The sequence below is a fragment of the Tachysurus vachellii genome, chromosome 12 (genome assembly GCF_030014155.1).
Source record: "Tachysurus vachellii isolate PV-2020 chromosome 12, HZAU_Pvac_v1, whole genome shotgun sequence".
Classification (NCBI taxonomy): Eukaryota; Metazoa; Chordata; class Actinopteri; order Siluriformes; family Bagridae; genus Tachysurus; species Tachysurus vachellii.
Genome location: NC_083471.1, coordinates 13,686,755 through 13,705,961, shown reverse-complemented (window position 1 = coordinate 13,705,961; position 19,207 = coordinate 13,686,755). Strand labels below are relative to the sequence as shown.

General features: G+C 38.2%; 1 protein-coding gene across 2 annotated transcripts; it reads left to right on the top strand.

Annotated features, from left to right (window-relative positions):
• Positions 1 to 1,045: 1,045 nt before the first annotated feature.
• On the top strand, positions 1,046 to 10,872 carry vps33a (VPS33A core subunit of CORVET and HOPS complexes). Of its 2 annotated transcripts, none has more exons than XM_060883675.1 (13): positions 1,046 to 1,195; positions 2,962 to 3,027; positions 3,265 to 3,392; positions 3,463 to 3,649; positions 4,595 to 4,711; positions 5,000 to 5,174; positions 6,122 to 6,315; positions 6,710 to 6,836; positions 7,427 to 7,494; positions 7,624 to 7,761; positions 7,865 to 8,002; positions 9,101 to 9,269; positions 10,469 to 10,872. In XM_060883675.1, exons 1-13 carry the CDS (start codon positions 1,094 to 1,096, stop codon positions 10,660 to 10,662), a joined length of 1,803 nt encoding a protein of 600 aa, XP_060739658.1. In that variant the 5' UTR covers positions 1,046 to 1,093; the 3' UTR covers positions 10,663 to 10,872. The 2 variants fall into 2 exon arrangements, with proteins under 2 accessions (XP_060739658.1, XP_060739659.1); XM_060883676.1 differs by having other exon boundaries at positions 9,101 to 9,283; positions 10,469 to 10,659.
• The last annotated feature ends 8,335 nt before the right edge of the window (positions 10,873 to 19,207 follow it).

The window sequence follows — 19,207 nt, the reverse complement described above, 5'->3', positions numbered from 1 at the left end:
CAGTGTGTATATATAGACCAGTGTGTATAATGCAGTGTGTATGTATAGTCCAGTGTGGATAGTCCGAAGTTAAAGTGCAGTGGCATACCATATTGTGAAAGTATGCTGTAGGGTGTATTAGTTGTGACTGTTAATTAGTCATAGCCTGAGGGAAAAAGCTATACCTCAGTTGGCTAGTATGGGATCGGATGCTGTGGAGACGTCTTCCTGAGGGAAGCAGAGAGAGCAGTCTGTGGGACGGGTGACTGGAGTCACTGATGATCCTCCGGGCTTTTCTTATACACCGCCTTGTGTAGATATCCTGGAGGGAGGGAAGCTCACCTCCAACAATGTGGCTGGCAGTTCGCACGACCCTTTTCAGGGCTTTACGGTTGCCAGCGGTGCTGTTTCCAAACCAGGCAGTGATGCAGGATGCTCTCTATAGTGCAGGTGTAGAATGTTCTGAGGATGCTGGGGCTCATTCCAAACTTCCTCAGCCGACTCAGGAAGAAGAGGCATTGATGTGCCTTCTTCAATACTGTGTCAGTATTGTGAATGCGGCTTTAATCTGAGAATCTGAGGAATAAAAGCATCATTTTCCATGAGACACTTCAAGGAATTTTAATTTATCTATCTATATTTATGTTTATATTACAGTACAATTAACCTTTTTCTACATGCAGCACAGCTTGCTAGGAGGTTTGAGTAAAAGCACATGGTCAGTCCTGATGGAGCAGAGAAGATTATGGGCCTTGAACAACAATCCTTCTCTTGGCAGTGCTGGGTCTTGAAAACCCAACCTTCTGATCAGTTTTTATTCGCTCAATTATTTCTTTATTCCTGCTGTTTTAATTATTAATCCTTACTCATAACATCATTCAGAATGATCTCCAAAACATGATATATAAGACTTATATGACTAAACCGACATGTTTCAAAGACCTGGGAAATATGTTGTAAGCCTGTGTAAAACAGAGTCACAGCGCCACCTACAGGTCACATAAAGAAATGTAGTGAAGTGCGCATGTGCAGAAAGGAAAGCCGTCAATTTGCCAAAGCTCGAAACCACGTGACATGACGTGCCTCACGTGATTGTACTGTTTACCGTGTAAATATGGCTTCTCACTTGTCTTATGGCCGAGTCAATCTTAATATATTGAGGGAAGCTGCAAGGAAGGAGCTTCGCGAGTTTCTGGACAAATGCGCCGGAAGCAAGGTTTTACCTGATTTCCCCTGTTGATTGTTCTGTTTACACGGTGTTAATATGAAGTGTTTGTATAATGTCTCAGCACTTAGTTTTTCTTCCTCTTGGCTTGATTTCTGTGTTTATTTCACTCTGGATCACTGCTTGTTGCTTTTTAAGATAAGAGTCCATGTTAGACTACACCATTTATACTGGGACACATTATTACAATTATACAGAGAATTTAATCTAGAAATGATGATGAGGATGTTGATGAGATGGAGGAGGAAGAAGAGGAGGACTGGTCATATTCAAGATCTCCATAACAAAAGAATAAAAATAGGACCTAAACCTGAGCAATATTCTGTTGTATTCTTTACAGGAATTATGTTGGGTCTTTATCCTTATTAAGATATAATAACAAATTCCAGACAAACATTTTTAGAATTAGCTGATCCACAGGAATACATGTAATTTGATGCTCTGTGAAAAGTTGTCAGATGCTGCTGAGGTAATATTGGGTTTTGACCAAAAGTGAGTTTTTCTTTCAATTCAGTAAACATATATTTGCCAACACATTGAATAATTTTTAATTAAGGCCAATTTTTTATCCTTGCCTCTGCGTCTGCCTGATAAGATCATGTTGGGAAAAGCAATAGTTTAACAACCGTAGTGGTAAAAACAGTCTGTCTGCCTAAAGCTGTCTATAAATCCTCTCTAACGCTTTGTATATAAGTGCTGTCATATCGTCATCAAAACTGAAAACACATATGTTCAGATGACAAAAAAAAGATGGGAATTTTGTCAACAGAAAACAGCTCAATGAATGAATGTTTCTTCACTGATGCTTGCATGAAAAGAGATTAGTGGAGTAAAGACAAAATGAGGAGACATGAGATTAATGCGTTTTAAATGGATGATGCTGGTGATAAAACTTACAGCTCATTTCCCATTAAACTTTTCATTTCTAATCCTTGTAAAATTATCAGCAAGTGTTATTTTTCACCTACATTGATTAGCTTACAAATGCTGTAATGAGGTAGATGGGCCTTTTGCTTGCTGAGAGCACTCATTCTCACTCACTCATTTTCTACCGCTTATCCGAACTACCTCGGGTCACGGGGAGCATGTGCCTATCTCCGGCATCATTGGGCATCAAGGCAGGATACGCCCTGGACAGAGTGCCAACCCATCGCTGGGCACACACGCACACACACACACACACTCTCATTCACTCACGCAATCACACACTACGGACAATTTTCCAGAATTGCCAATCAACCTACCATGCATGTCTTTGGACCGGGGGAGGAAACCGGAGTACCCAGAGGAAACCCCCGAGGCACGGGGAGAACATGCAAACTCCACAAACACAAGGCGGAGGCGAGAATCGAACCCCCAACCCCGGAGTTGTGAGGCAAACGTGCTAACCATTAAGCCACCGTGCCCCCCTTGCCGAGAGCAATACTATTAAATTGAAGTTAAGATTATCTTGAGATAAAATATATTAAATTAAATGCTAATTACATCAATAAATCACAGCCTTTTTTAGACAGTCAGTGTGTTGGGGCCTTTTAGTAGAATTGTAAGGGAAATTTGAATGCATTTTCTCTGTTTTCATTTCAATCAAAATCATATATTAAAATAATAACATGAAAGCAGACACTGTGTAAGTAACTTATTATAATAACTCTGCACATCACTGGTCTAATCTAAAAAAATGTAACTGTATAAACCTGCATGTTTGCTTCACTAAAGGTTAAAACATGCTGTTTTAATTATGAACCGTTTCTCTTTAGGCCATTGTATGGGACGAGTACCTCACTGGACCGTTTGGTTTAATAGCTCAGTATTCATTGCTTAAGGTAAGAAAACTATGTTTTTGAACGTAGTGTTTATGTTGTGGAGTTTGTATAAATGGAGAACTTTCCATAAATACCGGTAAAAACAATTTCTCTGTCCCACTGTGTTTAATTCTGCTCTTTTCACATTTTGGTTATTTCTGTACTCTCGATTTGTCTAAATAACAAGCTAGAACTGAGCAAATCTGTGGAGGGGACGTTTAAACGTTGCTGTATAAAATAGATCTTCTGTATTTCAAGGAACATGAAGTGGAAAAGATGTTTACACTCAAAGCGGGACGTGTGCCACCAGCTGATGTCAAAAATGTCATCTTCTTTGTACGTCCAAAGCTCGAGTTGATGGACATTATTGCAGAGAATGTAATGAGGTTAGTCTCTCTCTCTCTGCCTCTCTCTCTTTCTCTAATTTGTACATAAAGCAGACTGTCTTTCATACAGTGAGGACAAGTTGCAGCCACAGCGTGAGTTCCACATACTGTTTGTACCTCGGCGCAGTCTGCTGTGTGAGCAGCGCCTAAAGGAGCAAGGCATCTTGAATGCCTTCACTAACATTGATGAGTACATTCTAGACCTCATCCCTTATGATGGAGACCTGCTGTCCATGGAATCGGAAAGTGCATTCAGGGTAAGTAGAAGGGTTCACCAAGAAACTATATGCTGTGTTTAGAATATCAGCTACACCCAGAAAATTTGACCAGTTACTGCCCAAACCAGGAGTGGCACAAAATATTTCAGCTTAATCGAGTACTTAAAAACATCCCAGTGTTTAGCAGCTCCAGATTTCTAAATCAGCTTGGCTTGGCCATGCAACTTGGTCAAGCTTGTGATTACTTCAGTCTATGGAACTAGTCAGATGTATTAATGTCAAGCACAAAAAAGCACTTTAGATGTTCTAATTGTTTATAGCAATAAACAAATTATTAATAGTTAAACAAAAAAAGGAAGCGGTTTGCTTTCAGTCTTATCTGGGCCTTTTATAGACAAGGAATTGCATGTAATTTGTCTTTTTAGTTACAAAAAAAAGAGAGATTTGTCTAAACTATGTATCTTACAACTATGGATTACCTATAATGCCCTGAATCATCATAATCCATACAGTAAGAAGTTGTTTTGAACCGTGGATTATTTTTGGATATGGGACCATACCAACACAGAAGGATAAACCTTTTTTTTCTTTAACATTTTAACGGTATTTAGAGAGCTGTTTCTGCAGAAACTTTTGAATAAAGGTTCATGGCAATAATTATATACTATATATATACTGGTTTCCATACAATTGTTCATATTTTGGTCTCACACAAATACACACAACAGCTCTAAAGGACAGACGAGTGCTTTGCAGGCCACTTGAAGCTTTTTATACGTATAATGTACACGGCCTTGAGTGTTTTTGGCTTTTATTCATCATTATATCAATACAGAATATACTACCATTATTTTGATGTTCATGTTAATTCATCCATAGAAGCAGAATCTCTGCTTTTTCCTTTTTTCCCAAGTGAATTTGAAAACACTTGGCATTCTTTACGTTTTTTTTCTCCTTTGTCATCAGCTGTTTTGTTATATGCAGGAATGTTATCTTGAGAATGACCAGACGAGCCTGTATCACACTGCTAAGGGTTTGATGACTCTGCAGGCACTGTATGGAACCATCCCGCAGATCTTTGGCAAAGGAGAATGTGCAAGGGTGAGAGCACCAACACTGTTTTTGCCCTTTTAGGTTGCTGATTATTTCTACATGTATTCATCCAAACCAATCCAGTATGTTTCAAATGTTTATTTGTTTCAGAGAGCCACTATAGGCACTTCTAAGAAAACCTAACAGTGAATCCAACATGTATTTACATTTCCATGGCTACAAATTTAAAAAGCAATATTTGCAATACAAATCACAACTTCATGTGCCTGTTTCAGTGGCAATTCCCAGTTTGACTAGCACCATCTTAAATACATTTATCTTTTTTTATTCCTGAAGCATGTAGCAAATATGATGCTGCGGATGAAGCGGGAGTTTGCTGGCAGTCAGAATCAAATCCTGCCAGTGTTTGATACGCTCTTGTTATTGGACCGAAACGTGGACCTGCTTACACCGCTAGCCACACAGCTCACCTACGAAGGCCTCATCGATGAGATCTACGGCATTACTAACGGTATTCCATCCATCCATCCATCCATCGTATGTGTGCCATCCTTGAACACAGTGTTGGAGTGATTTTTGTCCCATTCCTTTTGTCACACTTGCTCCAGGTCCTTCAGGTAGTTTGGGTAATGCTTGTTGGACTTCAAATAGTGCCACAGATTTTCGAAGGAACTGAGATCAGATTTAACCTTTTATTCTTGAGCCACACCCATCTTGCTGTGGCTTTGTGGATCACTATCCTGCTTGAAAGATACATTTTCCTGCCAAGCTTCAGTTTTTTAGTAAACTCTAGAAGGTTCTCCTGCATGATCTTTCCTAGATTTTGTTCGTTGCATTCTACCTTCTATTCTAACAAGATGTCCGGCTCCTTCTGATGAGAAACATGCCGCCACCACCATGCTTCACTGTATTTAGGTTGATGTTTTAGGTTTGAATTTTGGTGAAAAAGCACTATTTTGGTCTCATCTGACCACAAAATTACATAATTTCAACCAACCTTTCCCCACATATTCACAGTTTCTTTCATTTATGGAAGTTTTAATGGCACAGGGGGTGAATACTTATACAAGCAACATTTAATTTTCCTTCATAAATCCAATGTCAATTTGCAATAACTGAGTTTGAGTGTTTTGAAATATAATATCTTTGAGAATATTAAACGATGAGGCGAAGAGCTTAATGAAGTTTATTTCAGTGTCGATCAAGGTTGTTCATTTAGTGTTCTAACATGTTCTTTTGGTATATATAGATATCTTCTTTTATGATATAAGTCTTTTGGGAATTTTTCTGATGTGTTTCTTGGAGTGGAATTTGTGTTCAGTAATTTCTCTGTAATTTCTTACATATCAAACAATGAAATTTCACTGTACCTTTTGTAACTGATTCTTTGATTCTTCAAGTAATGCTTTTTTAAGATTCTGATTAACATGATAACTTTTCAAAGCTTTGTTTCTACAGGTTATGTGAAGCTTCCCCCTGAGAAATTTGCCCAAAAGAAGGTAGGTGAAGGAGGTAAAGATCTGCCCACGGAGCCCAAGAAGTTACAGCTCAACTCGGCTGAGGAGCTCTATGCTGAAATCCGTGACAAGAACTTTAACGCTGTAGGAGCAGCACTCAGCAAGAAAGCCAAGATCATCTCTGCCGCATTTGAAGTTTGTGTCTCAGATTTTAAACTACTTTGCCAAACATTGGAGATGTGTTTCTTTCACAGAACACTGCCATTTAAAACTGTTAATGGGTTGTGAGAAGTAGTTAGAGATGCAAAATTTGTCTACGGCATGCCACATTAACTCTTGTGAAAGTAGGTGTTTCCTGGCCATGTGTATTGACAAAATATTTCAACAAAACATCAAAAACTAAACTTATCCAAATTGTGATCCATCTCTTTGTGCAATGCTTTGATTACAGTAGAGGAGGAAAGCACGCTGTGTAATTTTTACTGTGGTAAATGTGAACCTGATTTTTTCTTTTTTGGATATAGTATGTGCATGTTTTTCTTCAAATTTGATGAATTTTTTTTTTTTTTTTTTTTTTTTTTTTTTTTAGGAGCGCCACAACGCGAAGACTGTTGGGGAGATTAAACAGTTTGTATCCCAGCTGCCTCACATGCAGGCTGCTCGCACCTCGCTGGCCAACCACACGTCCATTGCTGAGCTCATCAAGGACATCACCAGTGTGTTCAAACTCTATTTTTTTTTTTCTTCACATTCTGTGTGCCACAGATTAGTTTTTCTCATTGTTGATTGCATGTTGTCTGCAATTACACTGCGAAAAACTTTGGCCAGATTTTACCATTCTAGAGAAAGTTTGAACGAGATTTCTTTGGTCCTCAGCTTTGGGGAAAACTGTCTGAATAAAGTATTTAAAAAAGTTGATGCTTATTCTGAAACTCAGTGTGACATGAAACATAAAGTAAACCTGTTAATGGACAGAAAAAATAATCTTTCAACATTTTCTTTTTACCTGAGCTGCAGTTGACTGATGCAGAATGTAACCGTTTTTTTTTAATCATAAGTCTGTGGTTAAAGGATTTTCACCGTATAATCTGACATGGAAAATGAACATGTTATCTCACAGACTGTTAAATGTTTCAAACAAGATTTGAATCTGATCTTAATCTCATACAGTGTGACAAGTAGTAATCTTAAAAGACCGCTGAAATCACACAGTGTAATTAAATCAGTTTAAAAGATTAAGATATACAGGGAGAGATTCTAGAACTTTATGATTTTAAGTCCAGTCTTCTGATCTTCTCTCTTTCAGCCTCAGAAGTTTTTTTTGATAACTTGACAGTGGAGCAAGAGTTTATGACCGGAGTGGATACAGACAAGGTGAAGTTCACTCTGTAAACAAGTCATTTTTTTTCATGCTGTAATTAAAATTTTATCTTATTAAAAAAAAAAGAAAAATAGCGAGTTGACATAATTTAAGTAATTGTTTTCTAATTTTTGTTTGTGCAGATTAACACTTACATAGAGGACTGCATAGCACAGAAGGACCCACTTATCAAGATCCTCCGGCTGGTCTGCATGCAGTCCATCTGTAATAACGGCCTTAAACAGAAAGTTCTTGATTTTTACAAGAGAGAAATCCTGCAGGTTTTAATCTCGCACTCATAACTAGTCGTTGTCTGTTTTTTCCAATTCCCATTCTCATCGTTCCACAAATATTCAGTAAATATCTATTGTGTGTATATTGTAGATTTATGGATACGAGCACATTCTGACCCTCAACAACTTGGAGAAGGTTGGCTTACTCAAATCCCAGACCACCACGAGGAACAATTATCCCACCATCAGGAAAACACTCAAGCTCTGGATGGAGGATGCGAACGAACAGGTTGGTCTGAGCGGAAATGGAGAAAGTTGCAAACTAGAAATAGGCTGAGAATGTGTGTGTGTGCCCAGTCAATTAGTCGATTAATCCATTCAGTAGCTGAATGTATGGGGAGAAATTAAACGATTAAGAAAGCAAGATAAATATCCTGTATGTGTGAAAATATTTCAAACTAGAAAGAAAAAAAACTCTAAACTCAAAGCTTTAGTGGACCATTAACACTTACGTCACTTTGCGTTGATGTCCTCCTTGAAGAAAATTCCTCCTGCATTTATATTTGTTCTTTTTCAACACTGAATAAAATCCCAGCACCGTTGCATTCTCTGAGCCACAGGAATCACGTCACTATCCAGTCCCACTTGTGGTTTAGAGTCAAATCAGTAGCACATGCCAACTTACTACTGAGGTAAGAGGCTGAAAATGGCTGGGAAAAACCCCCAAAAAAACACAGAATCCAAATTTCAGAATTCAAGATTTCAGCTTTTTGCCTAGAACTGGTGTGTCCAGGTTTGTTGCTAGAGTTTGATCACCATTACAAGAATTTTATAAAAGTACTTCAGTATCTTTAGGGTGGTTCTTGGGCCCTGGAGCCTAAAACAAGCCCCAAAGACAGAAATGTCATTTGTATTTGTCATTTGTCTTTACTGTATAAAAAAGTCCCGGTCCAGGTCCCCAGATTGCAATGGAAACCCTGACCAGTGGGACCTTGTCCAGGATAAAACCGGTTAATGAAGATGAATCGAATTAATATCCTAACCCAAGGTATTAATTGATGAAGGGTAAGAATGAAGAGATAGAAATAAAAGATTACCGTCATTAGATCTCGATCTGTAGTGATAAAAAATAAATAATAGTGTAGCAACCGCACACTGTTTTCTTTGTAAAAATGACACCATTTTATATTTTACTACAAAAATGTTAAATCTGTGATGGCCAAAGCTCAGTGTGTGTATGTGTATGTATATGTATGTATGTATATATACATATGTATATGGTCCTGCTAGTCTTTTTAGTCTTTGCTGGTGCTGATTTATTTCTGAATATTTATTATTTATAAATTATATAATTTTTATTTATTGTTTTTTTTCTTTTTTTGGTCAGAACCCCAATGACATCTCCTACGTGTATAGCGGTTACGCTCCTCTCAGTGTGAGGCTGACTCAGGTTCTGGCTCGGCCAGGCTGGAGGAGCATCGAGGAGGTGCTGAAAATGCTGCCTGGGCCACACTTTGAGGAGAGACAGCAGCTTCCCCCTGGTCTCCATAAGAAACGTAAGTGTATGGAGGTAGATAGTCAAGAACCGCTGTTTTTGACTATTGGTGTGCCTTAGTGATTCTGGCGCTAAAGGATCAAAGTGATGCTGCATCCCTCTCTTTTAGGTAGAGATGACACGTGGGCTAAATCCCACTAGATTAGGCTTAATTAATAAATGTAGTGAGGTTTCGAACACAATAAGCGTGAGTAGATTGATACTGGAACTCCTTGCTCTAAAATTAAGTAAAATCTATTTATGAATGAGGGATATGATCCAATTCCCCTTCTGTACACGGGCTGTTCAGTTTGTCTGGGGTCTATACACATCATGTTCTATACAAAAAAAAAAAGATCCTAATACATTGTTGTGGGTATCACACAGTAGAGAAAAAATTTTATGGTCAGTACATTGATGCATAATATATTAAAAAACAAACAGACAACAAAACACACACACAGTCTCTCACACACACCAGGGCTAGCACATATTTAACAAATTAGTTTTGTTGCAGGATTAGGAGTAAGATATCAAATTGCAATTTTTCTAAATTTAAACTCTTTTCTTTTCATTAAATTATTTGATCTCGGTTTCTGTGAGTAAGGACGTAATGCCAGTCTCATGTCTGTTCACTTTTTTTTAAACATAGCCAAAGACTATCACTGAAAACACATGTCAAGGAAAGGACACTTTGTGACAGTTTTATTGCATGCTAATGCTGAGCTAACACACGGTGGCTGAAGATAAGAGATGCTTTTGTCTTTCACGTGTTTTGTTGGTCCTCTGAGTTTGTACATGCCTGGGAGTCTTGACACATAAGGACTATATTTAAACCATCCCCTTAATATATCGGCTAATGGAATAGGTGGCTTGTTGGGTCTATTTAATTTTTAAGTTATTACAAGTGTTATAAAGTGTGCATGTTGGTTCTTGCCCTGTACTGTTGGCAGAAAGGCACTAATTGGAAAACTGTACTACAAACTCTACAGCTGCAGCTCTCTGTGTGCATTGCTTGGGTTTGTAGGGACTTCACTTTAACAATTTCTACTCAACGCACTTGAAAATAGAAACTAGAAAATCACAGTCCCCTGTTTGGTTTTATTGAATGCTTGTGAGACTTGTGAGACAGAATGTGCAAATGATCCAAAAGGCAGATATGAAAACGGTCCTTCGAGCTGTTGTGTTTTTGTAAGGAGTGTGTTCTCTTTGACCTCGCAGGTCAGCAGGGAGAGAACAGGACAACGCTGGTGTTCTTCCTCGGGGGTGTGACATATGCAGAAATCGCTGCACTCCGCTTTCTGTCTCAGATGGAAGACGGTGGGACAGAGTACATTATCGCCACTACCAAACTCATCAACGGCACCAGCTGGATAAAATCTCTAATGGACCGTCCTGAAGCAAACATACCCTGAGAATGTCCCATGAGCATTTTAGAGCATGTGCTTATTTCTCCTGTATCCAGAAGTACAAATGCAACAGCTTTAAGTCATTAAGTGTTCTCTTTGCAAGGCACCAACTGCAATTCCCTGTGCACCCATATTAAAAAACTGTTAGTAGCCATCGCTCAAATTGTAAGAACACTGACCCCTTGATTAAAAAAATCCACAGGTGAGGAAGTCTCATCTTTTGTCCTTAATATTCCTTCTATATCTAAGGAGGAAATGAGGAGTGTGTAACTATACAGATTAGAATGGGGGTAATGGTGTATGCATTACAGCGTGTGTGTAGCATTGTCACTTTAAAAGCTGTGTAATTCCTGATTCAGTCCTGTGTTGGGGAGTTTCTCATGTGGTCCCTGTTTCCATGTGGGTTTCCTCTGGGTTCTCTGGTTTCCTCCTGAAAATATAACAGTAGGTGGCACGACTACACTAAATTGCCCCTGGGTGTGTCTGAGAGCAAGTGGGAGTGTGTCTGGGTGGGTTTGGTGTGAGTGTGTGTGAGTTGTGTGCACGAGAGTGAGTGTAAACAGTGGCCGGTGATAGACTAGTACTAATTCCAAGGTGTATATTCCTACATTGCCCTCTGTGTTCCTGTGCTTGGCCTCTGGATTCACTGTGACTGAATGAGAACAGAAGGAGCACTGAGCAAATCTGTAGGCTCCATAGTGACAAATGTGTTTGTGTTGTATTTGTGGTTGAGATTATATATATATTTATTTATGTGTGTATGTGTGTGTGTGTGTATATATGTGTGTGTGTGTGTGTGTATATGTGTGTGTGTGTATATGTATGTGTGTGTGTGTGTGTATATGTGTGTGTGTGTGTGTGTGTGTGTGTGTATGCGTGTGTGTATGCGTGTGTATGTACGTGTGTGTGTGTGTGTATGTACGTGTGTGTGTGTATGTACGTGTGTGTGTGTATGTACGTGTGTGTGTGTGTGTGTATGTACGTGTGTGTGTGTGTATGTACGTGTGTGTGTGTATGTACGTGTGTGTGTATGTACGTGTGTGTGTATGTACGTGTGTGTGTATGTACGTGTGTGTGTACGTACGTGTGTGTTTTGTACAGCATCATTGGCCTTATAAATAAACAATTATTAAAGACTGTATTTTAGTGACACTAACGTGGGTTTAGTAAAATAAGTGCCGTCATTATGAAGCCCTTTAGTTAGATTATAAGAACAGGAGCTCGTCTTCAGTCAGGACAAAATAAGCCTGTAATTAGTCGGTGGGCCTGAAAAGTAGCCTGCGAGCACAAAGGAGCGGCAATTATTCGTGTAACAGGCCGATAATGGGCCTGTGTCTGGAGCTGTGGGCCGGAATGGAACATGACTCGACCGCGGAGGACGCTGATTAAATTAAAGGGCCATTTGTTCTCTGTCTTTCCGGATAAACCTCTTACTGTGCGCGAGCTGAGATGCGCTGATCGATGATAGGACCATGCTGCGCTCGAGCGCCTCAGCGCGGGAAAAACACGTAGGAACAAATCGACATAACTGGCTGGCGTCCCAATGACGTCACATTCACTATAGAGGCGCAGTGTATAGAACGTGAACACAGTGGCTCGTGCTCCGTGTTCGGGCTCTACGTGTGCATAAGAGATGTGACCGGAGTGTCTGTTTATAGCGTTTATAGATCTCCAGTGAATAAACAAATACATATGGCGCAAAGTTACAATTTCGCCAAAGGGTACATTAAAGGTTATGATTTTGTCTTTGTGTTAGGACAAGATAATGGAGCTAATGAACACAATTTAGAGCTGATTGTTGTGATCTTGTGCAGGATGTTGTGTATAAGAGAGAGAGAAAGACACACACACAGAGGCGGGCCGGAACTCGCCCATGGAGCAGGTGCTGAATGCTCCTCTAACTCCCATATGCACAGACCCAAGGGTTTCCTGCCTCTCGTAATCAATTTAATTGCCTCCTTCTCAGCCACTCCTGTGGCATCAGGACGAGCAATAGCTTTTCAGCAGAAGAAATAAAAGTCCAAGGACGCAGAGCACCGCCACCTTACTCTGTACTGATTACTCAAACAAATAACATTCTCCCAAGGTAAGTGAACGACTTTATACTTTATACTTAGAACAGCATGCCTTATTAAATCAGGCTCATAACAATGAGTGTACTTCACAGGGCTGCTTCTTCACTTTAAGGACATTTAAGATGAATATTGCAACATTAAAAAAACAACACCTTTTTACTATTTCTTAAAAAGGCAGGGCAACTTTATGGACTTTTTGGTAGTAGGCATATTACTGTGCCAGATTTCTTTGTTTTGGAGAGAAAAAACAGAGAAATGTCTTTTTTTTTTATCACATTTAATTTTTTTCTCAATTGTCTTAGCCTGAAGGACTCAGGAAAAAGTGTACCATTATCACTTTATACCAATTAGTGTAAAATCTTTAGATGTATTCACTCTACACCTTGATTACATTGAGGATAATAATCCCAATATACTGAGTAAGGTACAGTAGTTCAGTTTAGTACACTTTTTTGTTAATATAGTAATGCACATAAGATACAGTTTACTATATTTTAAAATGCACTTTCTTTCTTTTTAATCCAAATAATAATATAACAATTGTACAGACAATTTCATGATCGCCGATACTGCGGTTTTCTTGATTTGCTACACTAAAAGCAACAAAATATTTCTGACTGCACTTTCCTTTTTTTAACGAGAAGATAGCATCATCTTTTGCATGTATAGTGTGTATATTTTACTTGCTAGGGTACATGTAATGTATTCATTTTAATGCTTATAGTAAAGGTTTTGCAGTGGTTCTTAAAAATGCTGTGCTTTAAATTCATTTTAAAAGTTCTACTCCATATATAGGGGACAAATACTAAAATATATAATACAGGGACAAAAGACATATTTTTCAGTGTATCCTACAGTAAATTATAGTTTTTCCAATACCTTATAGAGGCTAAAATGAAAATAAATTCAAGACACCACAGTCATGTGAAATATACAGTACAGATCAGATCTGGCATGGACAGATCTGTGATTCTGTATTGCAAATATCCTATAAATTATTAATGTGCCAGTCTATCAAGACCAAAAACCCAGGTGTGTCTCTGGCACACAATTAGGCTTGTTTATGTCACAAACAAATATTTATGCCAACAGGTCTTTGGACCTTGCTGTTCCTTTGAGCTGAAGATGGATATTCATCTTGAATCAGAACCTCTGACTCTCCGCTTCCTCCGGACTTTCCGAGACCTCCTGAGATTCGTTCTGTTCACTTACACTGTGTTTTTTGGTGCATTGATCCTCGCTGGATGGACCACCTACTTCATTGTTGCTAAATAACATTCGGTGAACAATTCTTCCAACGAATACTGCCATGTGATTGCAATTCTAGCCAGTTTTGTTTTGGCCATGAGTGGACACTATGCACAGCTTTTGATGTAAATATGAATTCATGTAGCTAAACTGGTGAATTATTTTTTATTTAATTAATTATTTGTCTAGGGGTGGGGCTGGGAGTTGGTTGAAATAAAATTCCAAGCTGCTTGTCAATCAGTACCATATATTAGTCTGTAAACAGAGATAAACAGTGGTTCTGATTTTTGGTTTCAATAACCAAGCCAGATGTATTTCACTGCAGGATTATGGTATTTCCATTGTTAACAGTGGTCCTGTAATATACAATATAACAGTGGTATACAAGATTACAATGGTCCCATATATAATATAGAGGGCATGCAAAGTTTTCAGATAAAATATTGACCCAAACTGTGCTTCTCTGCTAAGCAGCATTTAAATATCTGACTGTTAAACAAATGTTCATTTAAGTTGGTCGAAATGTTCAACACACATCTGAAAATGTCTGGAAGTACAATAAAGTGGCAAAAATTAAGATGTTAAGTTAAATTAAAGATTTCAAAATGTAGAATGCAATTTATTAGAATATTAAATAATTTAATTAAATCTTAGAAATGATTCTGCAGTGCTTTAAGGGGAACACACACACACACACTGAATGCCTGGGTCTGTGTCCTGGTCTAAGAAGCTCTTAAAAATCATTTCATGTTTACATTTACAGCATTTGGTACAAGTTCTTATCCAGGGCAACATACATGAGTGTAGCAAGTTCTCCAAGAGAAACATCCACTCTTCTAAGTAAAAATTGGCCAGCTTCTAAGAATATGCTGTTAATCCATGATGTACAAGCAACAATGAACAGAGAAATACAATGGACTGTACCACCTGAGGTTTAATCTGCTATTGCATTTTGAACACACTGTGCTTAAAATCTATTTACATATGAAATATGTTGAGAGGGAGAATCACCTTAGAGAATTGCATTGGACTTGTGAAACAGCACCTGGATATAACTGCATTTGTTTGAAAATGTGTTACACGCTGCAGTAAGATGATGGAAAATGTTTTAATCCTAGCTGCTATGCGGCTGGCCAGTTATATTGTTTTTTAGTCCCTGTACTGACACCTTACTCATGTGTACTTTGTTCTCAGATACTGGCCTGCACTTGGAGCATCAGGGGATAAACATCCATTTAGCACATGTATTAAATATTACTGAATCGCTCATTGAGTCATAAATTCCATGTAAATAGATGCAATATGTGACTGAGTCTTCCTTCATGTAAGTCAGCTAATTCAAAAATCTTAGATTGTCTCCAATTTATGCTCTTAATCCAAGATCTATGTACGATTGGGGTGCCAGATTGGGCAGCTTGGTAGACCTCTTGACACCAGTCAAATTCACAAATTATCAAATTCATTCATAAAACTAGCAAATCCTTCAACCCGGCATGCTGCCCATATTACATTGCATGTACAAATACACTGCAGGAAGGTCACAACTATCACCTCGGATTAAAGAGGAAAACTGCATGGTTTAAAGAAGGTGAACCAGGAGGAGAGCATTCCTTGTTATGTTAAATTCAAATCATACACATTCCGAAACATAATGAAATGCTTTTTACGTGTGTGTGTGTGTGTGTGTGTGAGTGTGTGTGTAGAAATAGACGTATAGTCCAGGGGTCGGCAACCCAAAATGTTCAAAGAGCCATATTGGACCAAAAAAACAAAAAACAAATCTGTCTGGAGCCGCAAAAAATTAAAAGCCTTATTTAAGCCTTATATGAAGGCAACACAGGCTGTAAGTGTATATTAGCTATATTAGCCTGCTATCAAAATGACTAATTAGGCTACAAATACATAATGAGCATTCATGATTAAATGTTTATTTTCCCTGCAGCGCATCCTAAAGAGAATGACACACCACGTGACTACTCTGCTGTACGATATTTGGTACGATACGATATAATCCACTTCTTAAATCTATCTTTGCGCTCCTCTAATTTCTCCAGAAGCACTGCAATCGCACTTTTTCTCTCACTCCCAACTGGGTGGTCGGCTGTAAATTTAGCATGCCTTCCCTGGAAATGTCTTTCCAAATTACTATTTTTGTTATTTGACAACTTCTCATTACAAAGCAAACATGCAGGTAATCCTTCCGCATTGGCAATGAAAGCAAATGATTCGGTCCATTCTTCCTTGAATCCTCTGTTCTCATCAGCTACTGTATCTTTCTCTTTTTCTCTTTGGGATCCATGGCCTATGACACACCCGCCGGTTTGTTTGCAACAGCCACCTGCCTGGCACCGCGCCGCGCAAAAATGTATGTCGCAGGCTATGACGCAAATCTTCGTTGATAGAAATGTTGAAATATATTTTATAGAGTAGAATATATTTTATACTTATATATATACTTCATGAATAGAACATATTTATTTAACAACACTGTTCTAACATTAAAATCTAGAACAAAAAAATAAAACTTTTAATCGAGTTCTAGACCTCTCTTCAACAGAAAAGGACTCTGTAGTTCGAATAAAAAATGGTCTTTAGTGACAAAAATTTTACTTTAAATTTACCATTAAATTTAATACCTGGGGGTACAAATAGGAAATTTTGAGATGACCCCAAGGACAGTATAGTAAGACAAGAAGAACTTGGAAAGAGAAGACAGGAGTACAGGAGGAACTATGGTAAGAAGAATGTTATGAATGAATTTAATTACACAAGTCGTGACAAACAACTTTTTATTTTTATTCTGAAACTTGTGTTTATTACTGTTTCATATCAGTTTCGTGTGGAAATGTGGAAAGCTTTACCACATTAATATTTATTATACACGTTTTTAAAGCATTGGAAAACGTTAAGAATGTTTGTCATGTTTGTCCTCCTACAGACACCATATTAAAACAAAATTTTTTTCCATTTTCATACATTTTTGAAAAGGCTCCAGGGAGAGCCACTACGGGGGCGCTAAAGAGCCGCATGCGGCTCTAGAGCCGCGGGTTGCCGACCCCTGGTATAGTCAAAATAAATAAAATATGCAATTAATAAAAATTCTTCTTCTTCTTCTTCTTCTTCTTCTTCTTCTTCTTCTTCTTCTTCTTATTGTTATTATTAATGATAATAATAATAATAATCATCATCATCATAATCATAATTATAATAATAGATTAAGTTAAAATAGAATAATAATTTATATAATTATAATTTATATAATAATTGGAATTTGCTGTACCTTAAAGTGGGAAGTAAACAAATAAGTATGCAAGCTTTCCATTGGAAGCTTTGAAACTGTGAGCCAGATGTTGATAATTCAATCATCACATCAACAGTTCTGTTCTGTTGTCATGGAGAAACTTAGTGCCCAGGTATAAACAGAGACCTTCTCAGAGAGGAAACGATGTTACCATGACATACACAGGTATCCAAGACATCTTTTCCATCAAAGTCATAGTCAACCTTCCTGGTGGCATGAGTGTGACGGTGATCTCTATGAGTTTGCTTGAGTATGTTGTCCAGGTGATTTCCACCAATGCTAGACATTGGGAGCAATTAAACAAAATGCTAGCTACAGAACAACTGTGGTTCTGTGTACAACAGAATTCAGTGTTATTCAGAAACATTGCTGATGGTCAGCTGTTCACATACTTTTGGTCACGAAGTGTAGAAACACAACTAGTGTTACTATTTACCACTGTGTCTCACATGCCATGTGGGTCTCTTTTCTGAAGAGTGCATTTTGGGATGAAGTGAGGCAGGCAATAAGATATGGATCCTGTTTGAGATTGGAATGGTGGCCTTCTTGGAAACAGGTTGAAAGCTAGATCTGTAATTAGTTTTGATCATTTTCTGACTCATTTTCTGATCATTGACTGTAAACCTCTGTGTGAGTTGTCTGCTATCTGGCTAAGCATTTTACAGCTTGTATCATGTCACCTTAACAAAAGGGTTAAATATGCTTCACTCTAACATCCTGTTCAGTGTGACCTGGCAACTCAAACACAACAGATCCAGGTTGCTGAAATCATTGAACCCAAACAGCTTCAATATTACAAATTTCTGTGCAGAAATATTTTTCTTAATAACAAAAAGGCATCTGTGAATGGTTGCATATCACCCTGCTTATCATGATGATAAACTACTGTTGATAAACTGTTCGGATTGATATTAAGGGGTCTTAGCAATGGCAAAAATATTACTGTGAGAAACGTAGAACACCCTAATGGATGGATGGATCAATGTCTATAACAGTTTTGTAGCAGCTTAAAAGCAGTAGGATGTCAATTATTCAAGAGCAACCAAGATTTAAGGCCATTCATATCAGCACCACTTTAGGAGCACTTTACTTGCTGTTCTGTAAATAGCTCTCATTAGGAGAGAATGTTAAAAGAGTAAATATAATTATCAGCACGTTCTAGATTATATATGCACGTGCGATGTGTACTTCAGCCATCTGTCCTTTCAGCTTGGACGTTGTTAAATACTGACATAAAATATGTAATATAATGTAATGAAACATAATATACTAAAATAAAATATGTATTGTAATGTGACTCTTGGTTACACAATTGCACTTTTTGACCATATAGTACACAGTTATAGAAATGATTTATAATCACACTGTCCGGAGTCACCCAGAGATTTTCCTCACTATCATCACCTCTAGCTTGCTCGTTGGGGAAAAATTAATCATCCATTTTAAATGTATGTCCGAATTTATATGTATTTGCTAAAGCTGTCCCAGTGAATTGAATAATACTAATTATTATTTAAACAATAATTATCTGTTCTTTCATTTGGATTGTAGTCCAAGGGTAAAAAAATGTTACATTTATTCACACTTAATTTCCACCTTCTGGTTCTGACTAGGGGGGCACGGTGGCTTAGTGGTTAGCACATTTGCCTCACACCTCCAGGGTTGGGGGTTCGATTCACGCCTTGTGTGTGTGGAGTTTGCATGTTCTCCCCGTGCCTCGGGGGTTTCCTCCCCCGGTCCAAAGACATGCATGGTAGGTTGATTGGCATCTCTGGAAAATTGTCCGTAGTGTGTGAGTGCATGAGTGAATGAGAGTGTGTGTGCCCTGCGATGGGTTGGCACTCTGTCCAGGGTGTATCCTGCTTTGATGCCCAATGACGCCTGAGATAGGCACAGGCTCCACGTGACCCGCGAATAGTTCAGATAA